The 13215-nt window shown below is 47.7% G+C and overlaps 1 protein-coding gene across 2 annotated transcripts in view; it reads left to right on the forward strand.

The window, feature by feature from the left end:
• RGS10 (regulator of G protein signaling 10) overlaps nucleotides 1–13215 on the forward strand; it is a 73295-nt gene that overhangs the window by 19556 nt on the left and 40524 nt on the right. For both annotated transcript variants that reach the window (XM_007534693.3, XM_060171202.1), the window contains exons 2-3: nucleotides 3281–3399; nucleotides 4706–4792. In XM_007534693.3, the coding sequence (XP_007534755.2) occupies nucleotides 3281–3399; nucleotides 4706–4792 (206 nt within the window). The remainder of the gene's footprint in view (nucleotides 1–3280; nucleotides 3400–4705; nucleotides 4793–13215) is intronic.

A 13215-nucleotide genomic window follows, 5' to 3' on the forward strand; every position in this document is an offset into this window, starting at 1 on the left:
ATGAAACCCACCCCGGCAGGTGGGGACCAGGGCCTTGAACTTGGGTCCCTGTGCATGGTCATGTGTGCACTCAACCAGGTGTGCCACTGCCCTGAATGATGATCTTGTAGCTGGATTTATCACTTACTGGGAAGAAACTCAGTGTTGAGAAGCATTCGCTTCGAGAGCTGGGGACTGACTCAGTGACTGTGCAGTGAAGATCCTCTTTAGAGAAATGTCCAGCCCATCTGGCATGTGTTTGGGGGAGTGGATTGGTCCCAAGTCATTGACTTAGTGTTTCATCGCTAAAATGTGTATTGGCACATACCCGGCCCCACCCCTAGCACTGCCGAACTTCTCACTATTATTTCCTTCATTTTTTTTTTTTTTTTACTTTTAGATTTGTTCATTATCTTTATTTATTATTGGATAGAGACTGACAGAAATCAAGAGGAAGTGGGAGCTAGGGAGGGAGACAGACAGAGATACTTACAGCCCTGCTTCACCACTTGAGAAGCTTTTCTCCTGCAGATGAGGACTGGGGGCTCGAACCCAGGTCCTTGCGCATTGCAGCAGGTGTGCTCAACCAGATGCACCACCACCTAACCCCCTTGCTGTTATTTTCTTTATCAAATCCATGTGTTTTTTCCAGATACTGCAGGCGAGCGTCTCACCTGAACAGTAGGTAATTTGTACGTTGGCCCCTAATGGAGCACGAAAGACTGCAGGAGCTGAGCTTCTTCCAAGACTCACTTTCTGACCCCAGTTTTCCTCTAAAAACAAAACATTTGTAGTCTGAGGTGTTCTCACCATTTGCAGCAGTTAAGATTTCCAAGACTTCTCTTATTTCTTCCTTTAAGACATCTCCTTTGTTGATGTTTTAGTTTGAAGTTTATTTCTCTTCCACAGATTAGACATTTTTTTCTTTTCTTTTCTTTTCTTTTTATGAGAGACACATATATAGAGAAAGATACACAAGGAAAGAGACCACAGCACTGCTCAACTCTGGCTTATGGTGGCGTGGGGGATTGAACCTGGGATTTTGGAGCCTCAGGCACGAAGTGTTTTTGAATGACACTTATGTAGTGTTATGTTAATATTATGCTGTCTCTCCCTCCAGTTTTTTTTCTTCATAAGAACATGTCTTTAATTTGGGAGGAGGGCAAGCAAAGCAAAGTATTAGCTCTAGAAGAGTCCACTCTGCAGATCATACTTTGAAGGCAGGGGAGAGACAACGCACGATCCATGAGGCCACCATGAGTTCATTTTTTTAGTCCCTCCTCAAACCCCAAAGATGGGGGGCTGACCTCATCTCACACCAGGAATTCCAGCTGGTCACACTAGGTGTGTTGAACCTGAACTCACAAGACCACATTCTGTGGGTGCTCCTTGACTCCAGGGAGGGGGTGCACTCTACAGAACCAGAGACATACTTTGCCCCAAGAAGCCGGAGTATGTCCACTCAGGGTGTCCCGTCCCCTTTAGCCAGAGGCTTTGTGGGAGTCTTGAGTGGGAGAGGTTAGCAGTCATGTGGACACAGGAAATGCTGTGTGTTCCTTTGGTCTACACACCTGGGGACAATGTGACTGTCCAGAGATTTACTGGGACCTGAGGCAAAAGGGCACCTCAGTAACCATAGTTTGTTTGTGTAAAGGGTTGGCCTTGTGCTCATTGTGGATTTTTTGATCGTATTAATTTTTAGACTTTTCTCAATACAACATGAAACTTTCCTCTCTCCTGATGCTCAAGTTGTTGGCAGCCCCCTTCAGTTTTACACTAGTTCACTCTCGTTCTGGTCCTGGTCCCTGTTTTTATTTACATACCTGACAGTGAGCCGCGTGGTGCACTGGCGCCTTTGTTGTCCGGAGTAGGGCTGAGGAAATAGGGTAACGGTTCGGTCAAAGGCTTTCATGTCTGGGGCTCTGAGAATCAGTGGTACAGATTCACACCAGTATGATGGTTACAAGGTTGCACCCAATGTCATGGGAGGGGCTTGAATGAGACCTGAGGGATGGCTGCCTCTGTGAATTGGCCACAAGGGACATCTGGGGGTCGGGAAATGACAGATCCCTGCATCATTCTAAGCCTTCCATATCTATGCAATGGGAGTGATTGGTTGTGTTTATTTATTTATTTATTTGGTGGGGTTGGGTATTTATTTCCTTCTTTTCTGTTTATTGGAGGGATTAATGGTATATAGTCAACAGTAAACTACAGTAGTTGTAACATTTCTCAGTTTTTCACATAACAGTCTACTCCCCCCACCTAGACCCTCCTCTGCCATCATGTTCCAGGACATGGACACCAGAGTTCTTTACTTGGGCACAATAAGTGTTTAGGTTTTTTTTTTCCCTTTTATTGCCCTTGTTGTTTATCGTTGTTGTTATTGCTGTCGTTGTTGTTGTATAGGACAGAGAGAAATTGAGAGAGGAGGGGAAGACAGAGAGAAAGACAGACACCTGCAGACCTGCTTCACTGCCTATAAAGTGACTCCCCTGCAGGTGGGGAGCCGGGAGCTCAAACCGGGTTCCTTACGCTGGTCCTTGCGCTTTGCACCACGTGCGCTTAACCCACTGCACCACCGCCCAGCTCCCATAAGTGTCTAGTTTTTAAGACTGTGATCAGGACTTAGACTAAATTCAGTGTGTTAAGAGGCTAGATTATATCCTAGCATGGGACTTATTGTATATTAACCCCAAAGATGATGATGAGGAAAAAGGATACTTCTGGTGAAGGTAGTGATGATGAAGGTAGTGAAGGTGGTGATGATGATGATGATGGTGATGGTGGTAGTGATTACAGTGGTGGTGAAAGTGGTAATGATGTGGTCCGGGAGGTGGTGCAGTGGATAAAGCGTTGGATTCTCAAGCATGAGGTCCTGAGTTCATTCCCTGGCAGCACATGTACCAGAGTGATGTCTGGTTCCTTCTCTCTCTCTCTCTCTCTCTCCTTCTATCTTCATGAATAAATAAATAAAATATTTTTAAAAAGTGGTAATGATGATGATGTGGTGGTGTTGTTGTTGGTGGTGATGGTGATGATGGTGGCGGTGATAGTGGTGATGGTGACGATGGTGATAGTGTTGGTGGTGACGTTATTGATGATGGTGCTGGAGATGAGGATGAGGATGGTGATGGTGGTGGTTGCTGATGGTGATGGTGGTGGTTGCTGATGGTGATGGTGGTGGTGATGGGATGATGGTGGTGGTGTGATGCTGTTGGTGATGATGACCATTACATGCAGGTATAGCTAAATGACATTCTCTCTGGGCCACATTCACAGTTTGTGTCTTGCTTTGCAGACATCCATGACAGTGATGGGGGTTCCAGCAGCAACCACCAGAACCCCAAGAGTGCGGCCAAGTGGGCGGTGTCCCTGGAGAACCTGCTCGAAGATCCAGAAGGCGTGAAAAGATTCAGGGTTTGCCCCTTTTTGTTATTTACCAGGGCTGATGCAATATGGGAAGAACTTTAGATGGGCCTGAGGGTGGGAGACAACAAACCAGAGTTTAATGCTGACCCAACATGGGAGTAAGAACTTCTCACCTGAGTGGGATGGGTGGCGGTATACCAGGCTAGTGCAGATAGTACGAAGTACAAGGACCTTCCAGAGGATCCTAGTTGGAGCCCCCGGCTTGCATTGTCGGTCAGAGCAAGATAAGCCCTCACACCCTAGGTCCCTTCTTCTGTCCTCACCAAAGAGGGTTGGTGGGCTTGGGGCCTCTAGGTCACTGTAACCTCTCCAGATCTCCAGGACCTTATTTCTGTGGACAGCAGAATAAACTAACTGTGACATGACCCTCACACATCCTCCCAAAGAAAACACCTTCAACTTAAAATAGTGTTCTTCGTGGTGTTTTTTTAGACATGCTTAATATGTTTTCTTTTCTTTTGTTTAAAAAAAACCAGGCCTGATTTTAGAGGAATGTGCGTTGTTTAAACAGTGTCTGGAAGGAACTAATGTATCTTCCACTTGAATTTACTTTTTGGTAATTTATTGTCAGCTTATTATTATGACTGGATGCTTGGTCTGTTTTTATCCTTCCTTACAGCGTCAAAGCCATTAAGTCTGAATGTACGTGGAATCTTAGCCTTAGTGCTGAACACACATGCCTTAGTTTTCAGGGTGGGGCGTCTGTGGTCAGGCTATACTGTATGCATTTGGTGAATTTTGCCAAGTCAGTTCTTGAAGGGATATATATTAATTCCTTACCTTTTTTTTTTTTTTAAAAAAAAAAGATTTTATTTATTTATGAGAAAGATAGGAGGAGAGAGAAAGAACCAGACATTACTCTGGCACATGTGCTGCCGGGGATCGAACTCAAGACCTCGTGCTTGATAGTCCAAAGCTTTATCACTGCGCCACTTCCCGGACCACATTTCTTACCCCCCCCTTTTTTTTTTAAAGGAAGAGTATCCATATTTTACTTCTTTTTAATTTTTATTTTATTTATTTTTATTTTTTCCCTTTTGTTGCCCTTGTTGTTGTTATCACTGTCATTGGTGTTGGATAGGACAGAGAGAAATCAAGAGAGGAGGGGAAGACAGAGAGGGGGAGAGAAAGACAGACACCTGCAGACCTGCTTCACGACCTGTGAAGCAACCCCCTTACAGGTAGGGAGCCGGGGGCTCGAACCAGGATCCTTCGCCGGTCCTTGCGCCATGTGCGCTTAACCCGCTGCGCCACCGCCCAGCTCCCCTCATATTTTACTTCTTTCCACCTGTAGGAATTTCTAAAAAAGGAATTCAGTGAAGAAAATGTCTTGTTTTGGCTCGCCTGTGAAGATTTTAAGAAGACGCAAGATAAGAAGAAGGTATTCCCTTCCTTGGTGACTTCCTCTCCTTACACAGTAACAGCTGCCTTTCTGATAGATTTTGAAACCTCCCCTCAGAGTCTGGTCTCTAATGGCTTTGGGGGCAGGGAGGAAGGTTTAAGGTCCTGATTCGGTAACTTGTATCCATCAGATAGTAATAATCTTAAAGAGAGTGTATGAATTCATTTTCAATGGGCCTGTTAGAATGGATGCCTGTTTAGAAAGAAATCATAGTCCGTGTCATCTGGAATTCATCATCGGGCTTTTTTCCCTCCGTGAATAAGTCATGAGGCTGTCCCTCCCCCCAGCTGGACATGTGGGTTCTTGTGTGGCCACCACTCATCACAGTAAGTGCTAAGCAGATGTGGGGTGATAAAAGCCCAGTGTGCATCAGATGGGTCGTTAATTATTCAGCAATCCCTTACAAATCACAATGGCCAATACCCCTCACAGGGAGGAGCCCCTAACTCCCTATGTCAGCCACAGGGCAGGTGGGTGAGGATTTGGGGAAGGAGACCCATCGATTGGGTGTGTTTAGCATCCCAGCTTTGTCCGTTTCCAAGCAGCTTGAAGCTAAGTGTAGGCAGGGCACTGGGACTGCGGGCAGGGGACAGCCTGCCCTGTGCCACTGATTTAGGTGCTTGCTGAGCCCACCTGGGGGTCTGTGACAGTCTAGTCTGGGCTTTTCCTGCATGGAGGTCCCCAGCAGATGGGACACTCCTGGTCTCTGTACTCACTGCCACCTCCTGGCCTTGCTCCCTAACGGACTCTTTCTCCCTAAGGTGTCACTAGCTGCCTGCTTTTTCCATTTAGATTCTTTTGTGAAGCCATCTGACTTGATAAATGTTGGGAGTGATTTGTGGTGAATGTAAAAACTTGCCTGCCAAGCCGAATGCAGGCTTGTGGGCTGTGGGATGCAGAGCCCCATCTGTCTGTCTGTCTCTCCTTGCTTGAATATTGGGAGAGGAGCTGCTGCACTGGCCCCTCCCTGCTGGCAGGCAGTGGCTGGAAAAGGCTGAACTGTCCTGGACCCCTCCTCCTGACCCCCCTCCCCTTCCCCTTCTCCCTGCTCCTCAGGCTCAGAGGCACTTCCCCAAGCTGAAGCCAAGGGACCTTCCTTCTGTTGCCCCCTCTCTGCAGGGGCCAGGACCCATTCTGAGTTTGCTACACCCTTGCTTGACATCCTACTGGCTGTGACCTTTGATATTTGCTCCCTTCTGGTAATATATATATATATATATGGGAGAGAGAGAGAGAGAGACTGAGGCCAACTGACCAGAGCACTGCTCAGCTCTGGCTTATGGTGTTTCTGGGGATTGATCCTGGGAGCTCAGATGGGCCTTTGGCATGAAATGCTTTTGCAGAACCATTATGTTACCTCCCCAGCCCCCTCGGTAACTTCTTCCTAGGTGCCTTTGCCCAGCCTGCTGGAGGGCAGATGCTCTGTGGATAAGTGATGGAGAAGGTGGGATAAGTGATGGAGAAGGTGCTCTGTTTTGGAAAGCAGTGCTGCAGGCTGCTACCCTCCTGGGCAGCAGTGCCCTTTGATTCCTTTGCCCCCACAGGCTGGATGGGGTTGGACGCCCTCCACAGATAAGTGCTGGGTTGTGGAATGAATGTCACCTCCAACCTCAAAGGTAAATCCTAGCTCCCAGCCAAGCAGATGGACAGAGACCCTTTCTTTCACCTCATCCTTTGCTAGTGAGAGGAGCCTCTGGTAGGCCACCCCCACTCTGAAATCTCCAAAACCTGAAGTTGAGGTCCCCTGGGGCCCAGCTGGGGGCTGGCCCAGCCCTTTTCCCTCCCCATCACCTGGCTGGCTGGCTGAATGAATGAATGAATGGAGTTTAGGTCTTTGTACTGCGCCTGCTCAGGGTCTGGTGAAATGCTCTGGGGACACCAGGGACAGGAAGACGGATGAGTCTGTAGGAGATAGGCTCCAGGGGGAGGAAGGAAGCTGGTCAAAGGAACCTTCACAAGTGGGAGAGGACAGAAATGGGAAGTGTGGGCCGTGGGAGCACGGGCTGTCAGGAAGGCCCAGGGGAAGTGACTTCTCAGCTGTCACCTGAGTGGACGTGGTTGAGAGGGGCTGAGAGGGGGGCAGCAGGTGGGATGCATGGGCTGGAGAGAAGGGCTGGGAGGTAGATGTGTGTCACAGCTGGGGAATCAGGTGCCCAGGGGACTGCAGGGACTGGGCTGCAGTACCCCATCCATACCTCACACAGAGGTTCCCCAAAAACCTGGCAGCCACTTCTGTTTCCCCAGCATCTTTGAAGGTGTGTGTCCTTAGCTCTGGAACATGCCCACAGTCACTCTGAGGAATGTGGCCTTGACTCTGCCTTCTAGCTGCCCGGGAAGGGCGGTTCATTGGGGTGTCTTGCCCTCAGTTGGGGTTTTATCACACCAAGTCAACCTCCCTGCACCACCACCCCTCACCCCCTCCTTCCAGATTGTCACCCAGTGGCTTGAGGGGATTAGCAGCCCCTGTCCACAGCCCCCAGGGCCCAGGACAGACGGAGCCAGGACTCGGACCCAAGGCTGACCCCCAGCTGCTGCTGCTCCAGACAGGTTTGGCTGCAGAGGAAGTAAAACCCGGGACGGCGTCCCAAGCCACTCACTTCAGTGAGCAGGGAGGGGAGGTGCCAGCCAGGAGAAGTGGTCTGGCTGAATTTCACAATCAGACTTAGCACATCTGGGCCTCATGGAGGAGTTTCTGAAGCGCCCCTCGCTGCCTGTCAGCCAGACTTGGGAGCTGGCCTCACTGTTGCCTCCCTTAATTTCAGCAGGGCCCACGCCAGATCTGCTGTCTTCTTTCTGTTGCTTGGAGCTTCCTGCCACTTCTCCTGCTAACAGCTTCTCTGTGTCATGTGTTTGTTTATCTGCCCAAGTGTTTGCCCTTTTGCTCTGTCATGAAGGCTCCGCTAGGTTACAGAACTTTGTCTGTCTTCTCTCTATTGGTGTCACCTGTCCACTAACCCATCTCTCCATCTACCCACTTGTCCATCCATCCATCCATCCATCCATTCATCCATCCATCCATCTACTAACCTTCCCATTCAACTATCTGTCCACCCTCCATCTATCCACTATCTATCCATCTACCCACTCATCCACCCATCATCTATCTATCTACCCACTCATCCACTTATTAATCCATCCATCAACCATCCATCCACCCACTCATCCATCCATCCATCCATTCATTCACCCATCCATCCACCTTCCACTATTCAGTTCCATTCTCCCTCTGCCATCAGACCATCCATCCATCCATCCATCTATCCATCCATCCATCCATCTACTAACCTTCCCATTCAGCTATCTGTCCACCCTCCATCAATCCACTATCCATCCACCTACCCACTCATCCACCCATCATCCATCTACCCACTTATCCACTTATTCATCTATCCATCAACCATCCATCCACCCATTCATCCATCCATCCATCCATTCACCCATCCATCCACCCTCCACTATTCAGTTCCATTCTCCCTCTGCCATCCAACTATCCATTCATCCATCCATGCATCCATCCAGCCAGCCAGCCATCCAGCCAGCCATCCATCCATCCAGCCATCCAAACATCATCACTAATCTTTGTCCACCATCCACCAGTTCACTTATGCTTCATGTGTTAACTGTATGACAAAGAAGAGGACAGGGCAGCCTGTACAGACTTGTAAAAACTAAACTGAAAGTGGGGGTGGAGAAGCATGTGCACGTGGCTTTGAGAGTGACTGACACTCATTGTGTGTTTTATAGTATGGGTAGACTTATGGGGAGAACCTATGGTATTTACTATGTTTATTCTTTGACACTAAAACTCGATCCCGGATCAGGTCTGTTTTTTAGAGTGTGATGTTCTCATTTTAAACAAAATTTTTTTAAAAAGCATTCCTTAACAACTGAGCACTTATTCTTTCCTTCTTTATTATTATTTTAAAATTTATTATTTGTTAAATTTTTTAACCAGAGCACTGCTCAACTCTGACTTATGGCAGTTCCAAAGGTTGAACTTGGGACCTCCTACTCTCAGGCATGAATGTCTTCTTGCATAGACACTATGCTATCATTCCAGCCTCTTTTTACTCCCCATATTTAATTATATCATTATTTTCTATTATTTTGCCAGACCACTTACATACCTCAGCTTATGGTGGTACTGGGGTCTGAACTTGAGACCTTTGGTATCTCAGGCATGAAAGACATTCTACGTAGCCACTGCATCATCTCTCCCCTGCTCACTTTTTTCTTATTTTTCAAAGATTTACTTACTTAGTTTCATGAGAGAGAGGAAGAGAGTAGAGAACTTTTCAGCTCTGGCATATGGTGGTGCTAGGCATCAAACATGGCCCCAGACTTGCAAATCCCATGCTTTAATGTACTGAGCTATCTCCCCAGCCCAGCCCCCATCTTTATTCTAAATAACACTGAAACATCCCAAACTGACACCCGCCTTTTCTGTGGTCAGGAGGCCTCATTCCTGTCACCTGCGAGCCCTGCCCAGGTGTCCCTCTCCCATGGTTGGGCATGTCTCTGTGTCTCTCTCTCCACGTGGGCTCGCTGGGTGCAGGCAGGCTGGCGGACACTCACTCAGCTGTTCACGGTGTGGTCTGTGCCTCCGAGGCATCTCGCCTCCGTAGCTCTTTCAGATGTTATCTGCCCACCTCCCCACTTCCTCTCACTGTACTTAGGTTTCACTTTCCTAAGTCCCCATCTGCTGTATTTTCATTATGAAAATTCTTTGCTGCTCGCTGTGGGGCCAGTGAAGGTGCTCTGATGACCTTTTTTTTTTTTTTTTTTGCCACCCCCCTTTGGACTGCTTTTTTTAAAAAAATATTTATTTATTTATTCCCTTTTGTTGCCCTTTTTTATTTTTGTAGTTATTAATGACGTCGTTGTTGGATAGGACAGAAAAAAATGGAGAGAGGAGGGGAAGACAGAGAGGAGGAGAGAAAGACAGACACCTGCAGACCTGCTTCACTGCCTGTGAAGCGACTCCCCAGCAGGTGGGGAGCCGGGGGCTCAGTCGGTCCTTGCGCTTTGCGCCACCTGCGCTTAACCCGCTGCGCTACCGCCCGACTCCCAGACTGCTTTCTTGTTGTAGCTTTTGTTGTTGCTTTTCCAAACTTCCCAAGAGCCTTTGGGAGTAGCAGGCTCTGTCCGGTCTCTAGATAGTGTCTGCAGTTTTGTGTCTGCTGTCTGAGGTGCCCTGGGGATGGTCCTGGTCCTCTGTCCACAGTTCCCAGTCCCCCCTCACCCACACCCCAGCTGTCTCAGGGCTTCCTGTCACCAGCACCATCTCTTCCCTTTGTCGCCTCCCACTGCCTGGCTCCAGGTTCTCCTTGTCCCTAGTCAGACCTCATCACAGCCTCATTTTGGTAGAGCAGGGTCAGTAGCAGCAGATATATATATATATATATATATATAATTGCTACCAGGGATCTCACTGGAGCTCAGTGCCTGCATGATGAATTCACTGCTTCTGGCAGCCATTTACCCACTGCGCTACTGCCCAACTCCTCTGGCGGCCATTTTAAAAATTAATTTACTTGATTAGGACATGGAAAATTGAGGGGGGAGGGACAGACAGACACCTGCTATGCTTGCTTCACTGCTCGTGAAGCTTTCCCCCTACAGATGGGGCGTAGGGGCTCAAACCCAGGTCCTTATACGTGATACTGTGTGTGCTTAACCAGATGCACCACCACCTGGCCCATACCAGCTTTTTTTTTTCTTAAAGTCTATTTTATCAGTAATTTAAAATTTTGTTTTAATGTTTCCTTTTGTTGCCCTTGTTGTTTTTTATTGTTGTAGTAGTTATTATTGTTGCTGTTATTGATGTTGTCATTGTTGGATAGGTCAGAGAGAAATGGAGAGAAGAGGGAAAGAGAGAGAGAGAGAGAAAGATAGATACCTGCAGCCCTGCTTCACCACTCATGAAGCCCCCCCCCCCCCCCCCGCAGGTGGGGACAGGGGTCTTGAACCTGGGTCTTTACACTTTGTAACATGTGCACTAAACCAGGTGCGCCACCAGCCGGCCCGTGTCAATTTTTTACATTGCACATATGAGCTAACCCAACCAGTTGTAATCTTTCAGAGAAATGCAGGTCACTTGGTTACAGATATAAACTACAGCAATAAAAGTCCTTGAACATGAAGAACTGAAGGATAAAATTCTTTGACTTTATTTCTTTCCCCCTCCCTTCCCTCATTTTTTTTTTTTTTAATGTAGAGCTAGGGGGTGGGAAGCAGCACAGCCATGGTACAAAAGACTTCTGCACAAGGCTCCAAGGTTTCAGGTTCAATCCCAGGCACCAGCCCAAGGAATAGCTGAAAATTGCTGCAGTGAAAAGGAAAAAGAAAAAAAGAGAAAGAAAAAAAATAATAGGATCAGGGAATGAACTCAAACCTTTTTGCCTACAGGATACCACTGAGCTGTCTCATGGACCCATTTTTTCTTCTTTTTTAATCTAGTAAGAGAAAGGGAAAGGTGGGGAGGGACTGAACAGTAGAAACATCACAGCACTGCTCCACCACCCATGAAACTCTCCTGGTGCCTTTCATGGTGTTTTCTTGTGGTGCCAAGGCTGAAACTTAGGCTTCACACATGGTAAACCGTCTCCCACCCACCCCATTTGGGCATAACATCTTCTTTTCTGTCCTTCCTTCCTTCCTTCCTTCTTTTTCTTTCTTCCTTTACCAGAGCATTGTTTTTCCATTTTTTAAAAAATTTTTTCCCTTTTGTTGCCCTTGTTTTTTTATTGTTGTAGTTATTGTTGTTGTCGTTGTTGGATAGGACAGAGAGAAATGGAGAGAGGGAGGGGAAGACAGAGAGGAGGAGAGAAAGACAGACACCTGCAGACCTGCTTCACCGCCTGTGAAGCGACTCCCCTGCAGGTGGGGAGCCGGGGTTCGAACCGGGATCCTTATGCTGGTCTTTGTGCTTTGCGCCACCTGCGCTTAGCCCGCTGTACTACAGCCCGACTCCCTGTTTTTCCATTTTTTATGGGCCCCATGCATTGAAGTCACATGCTCTTAACTATGAACCATTGTCTAACCCCAATTGCATCTTCTTAAAGAACGGCATCACGGGAGTCGGGCTGTAGCGCAGCGGGTTAAGTGCACGTGGCGCAAAGCGCAAGGACTGGCTAAGGATCCCGGTTCAAGCCCCTGGCTCCCCACCTACAGGGGCATCCCTTCACAGGCGGTGGAGCAGGTCTGTAGGTGTCTGTCTTTCTCTCCCTCTCTCTGTCTTCCCCTCCTCTCTCCATTTCTCTCTGTCCTATCCAACAACGACGACAACAATAATAACTACAACAATAAAACAACTAGGGCAACAAAAGGGAATAAATAAATAAATATTAAATAAATAAATATTAAAAAAAAAAGAATGCCATCACTCCAGCACATGCGATGTCAGAGATCAAACTCAGTACCTCATACTTGAGAGTCCAACACTCTACCCACTATGTCACTTCCTGGGCCGTCCAGTAGCTTATTTTCTGCTTCATTTTTTCCAAATGCAGTACTGAGGCCTTTTGTGTGTATAATACCACCAGTCATTGCCACCCCCCCCCCTCAACTTTAGACAGAGAGGTGGCAGGGGAGATTAGACACCATAGCATCGATCCATCACCCATAATGCTCCCATCAAGTCAAACCCCATCTGGATTTGAACCCAGGGCCCTTCACATGATAAGGCTCATGTTATACTCAGTGAGCTGTGCCCCTCTCCCACTCTCCAGATGCCTGAGTAAAGGAACAGGGCAGGTGGGAGTTAAGGATCTTGTTGAGAGAAATGTCATCTCCCCCTCTTCTCTGACCTCATCTATGAAGCATGGAATTCTAGGTTGAAACTCTCAGAACTTGGAGACACTGTCTTAGGGCCTTCTTCCATTGTGTTAAGAGTTAGTTGTTGGGGATCTGGGCTGTAGCTTAGCGGGTTAAGTGCAGGTGGCACAAAGCGCAAGGGCTGTTGTAAGGATCCCGGTTCAAGCCCCCAGCTCCCCACCTGCAGGGGAGTCATTTCACAGGTGGTGAAGCAGGTCTGCAGGGGTCTGTCTTTCTCACCCCCTCTCTGTCTTCCCTCCTCTCTCCATTTCTCTCTGTCCTATCCAACAACAACAACAGCAGCTATGACAATAATAACAACCACAGCAAGGGCAACAAAATGGGAAAAATGGCCTCCAGGAGCAGTGGATTCATAGTGCTGGCACCGAGCCCCAGCAATAACCCTGGAGGCAAAAAAAAAAAAAAAAGTCAGTTGTTTTGTGTGTGAGCTGCTTTAATTGGGTTTCTTTGTTTTTTCCCTCTGTATAGCATGGGTCTTTTTTTTGTTATCCACATTCTAAAACTGTACAATGTGGCAGGGGGTGAGGCTCACCCACTGTGTGGCATTTTTTTAAATTAATTTTTTA

The sequence above is a fragment of the Erinaceus europaeus genome, chromosome 14 (assembly GCF_950295315.1).
Source record: "Erinaceus europaeus chromosome 14, mEriEur2.1, whole genome shotgun sequence".
Classification (NCBI taxonomy): Eukaryota; Metazoa; Chordata; class Mammalia; order Eulipotyphla; family Erinaceidae; genus Erinaceus; species Erinaceus europaeus.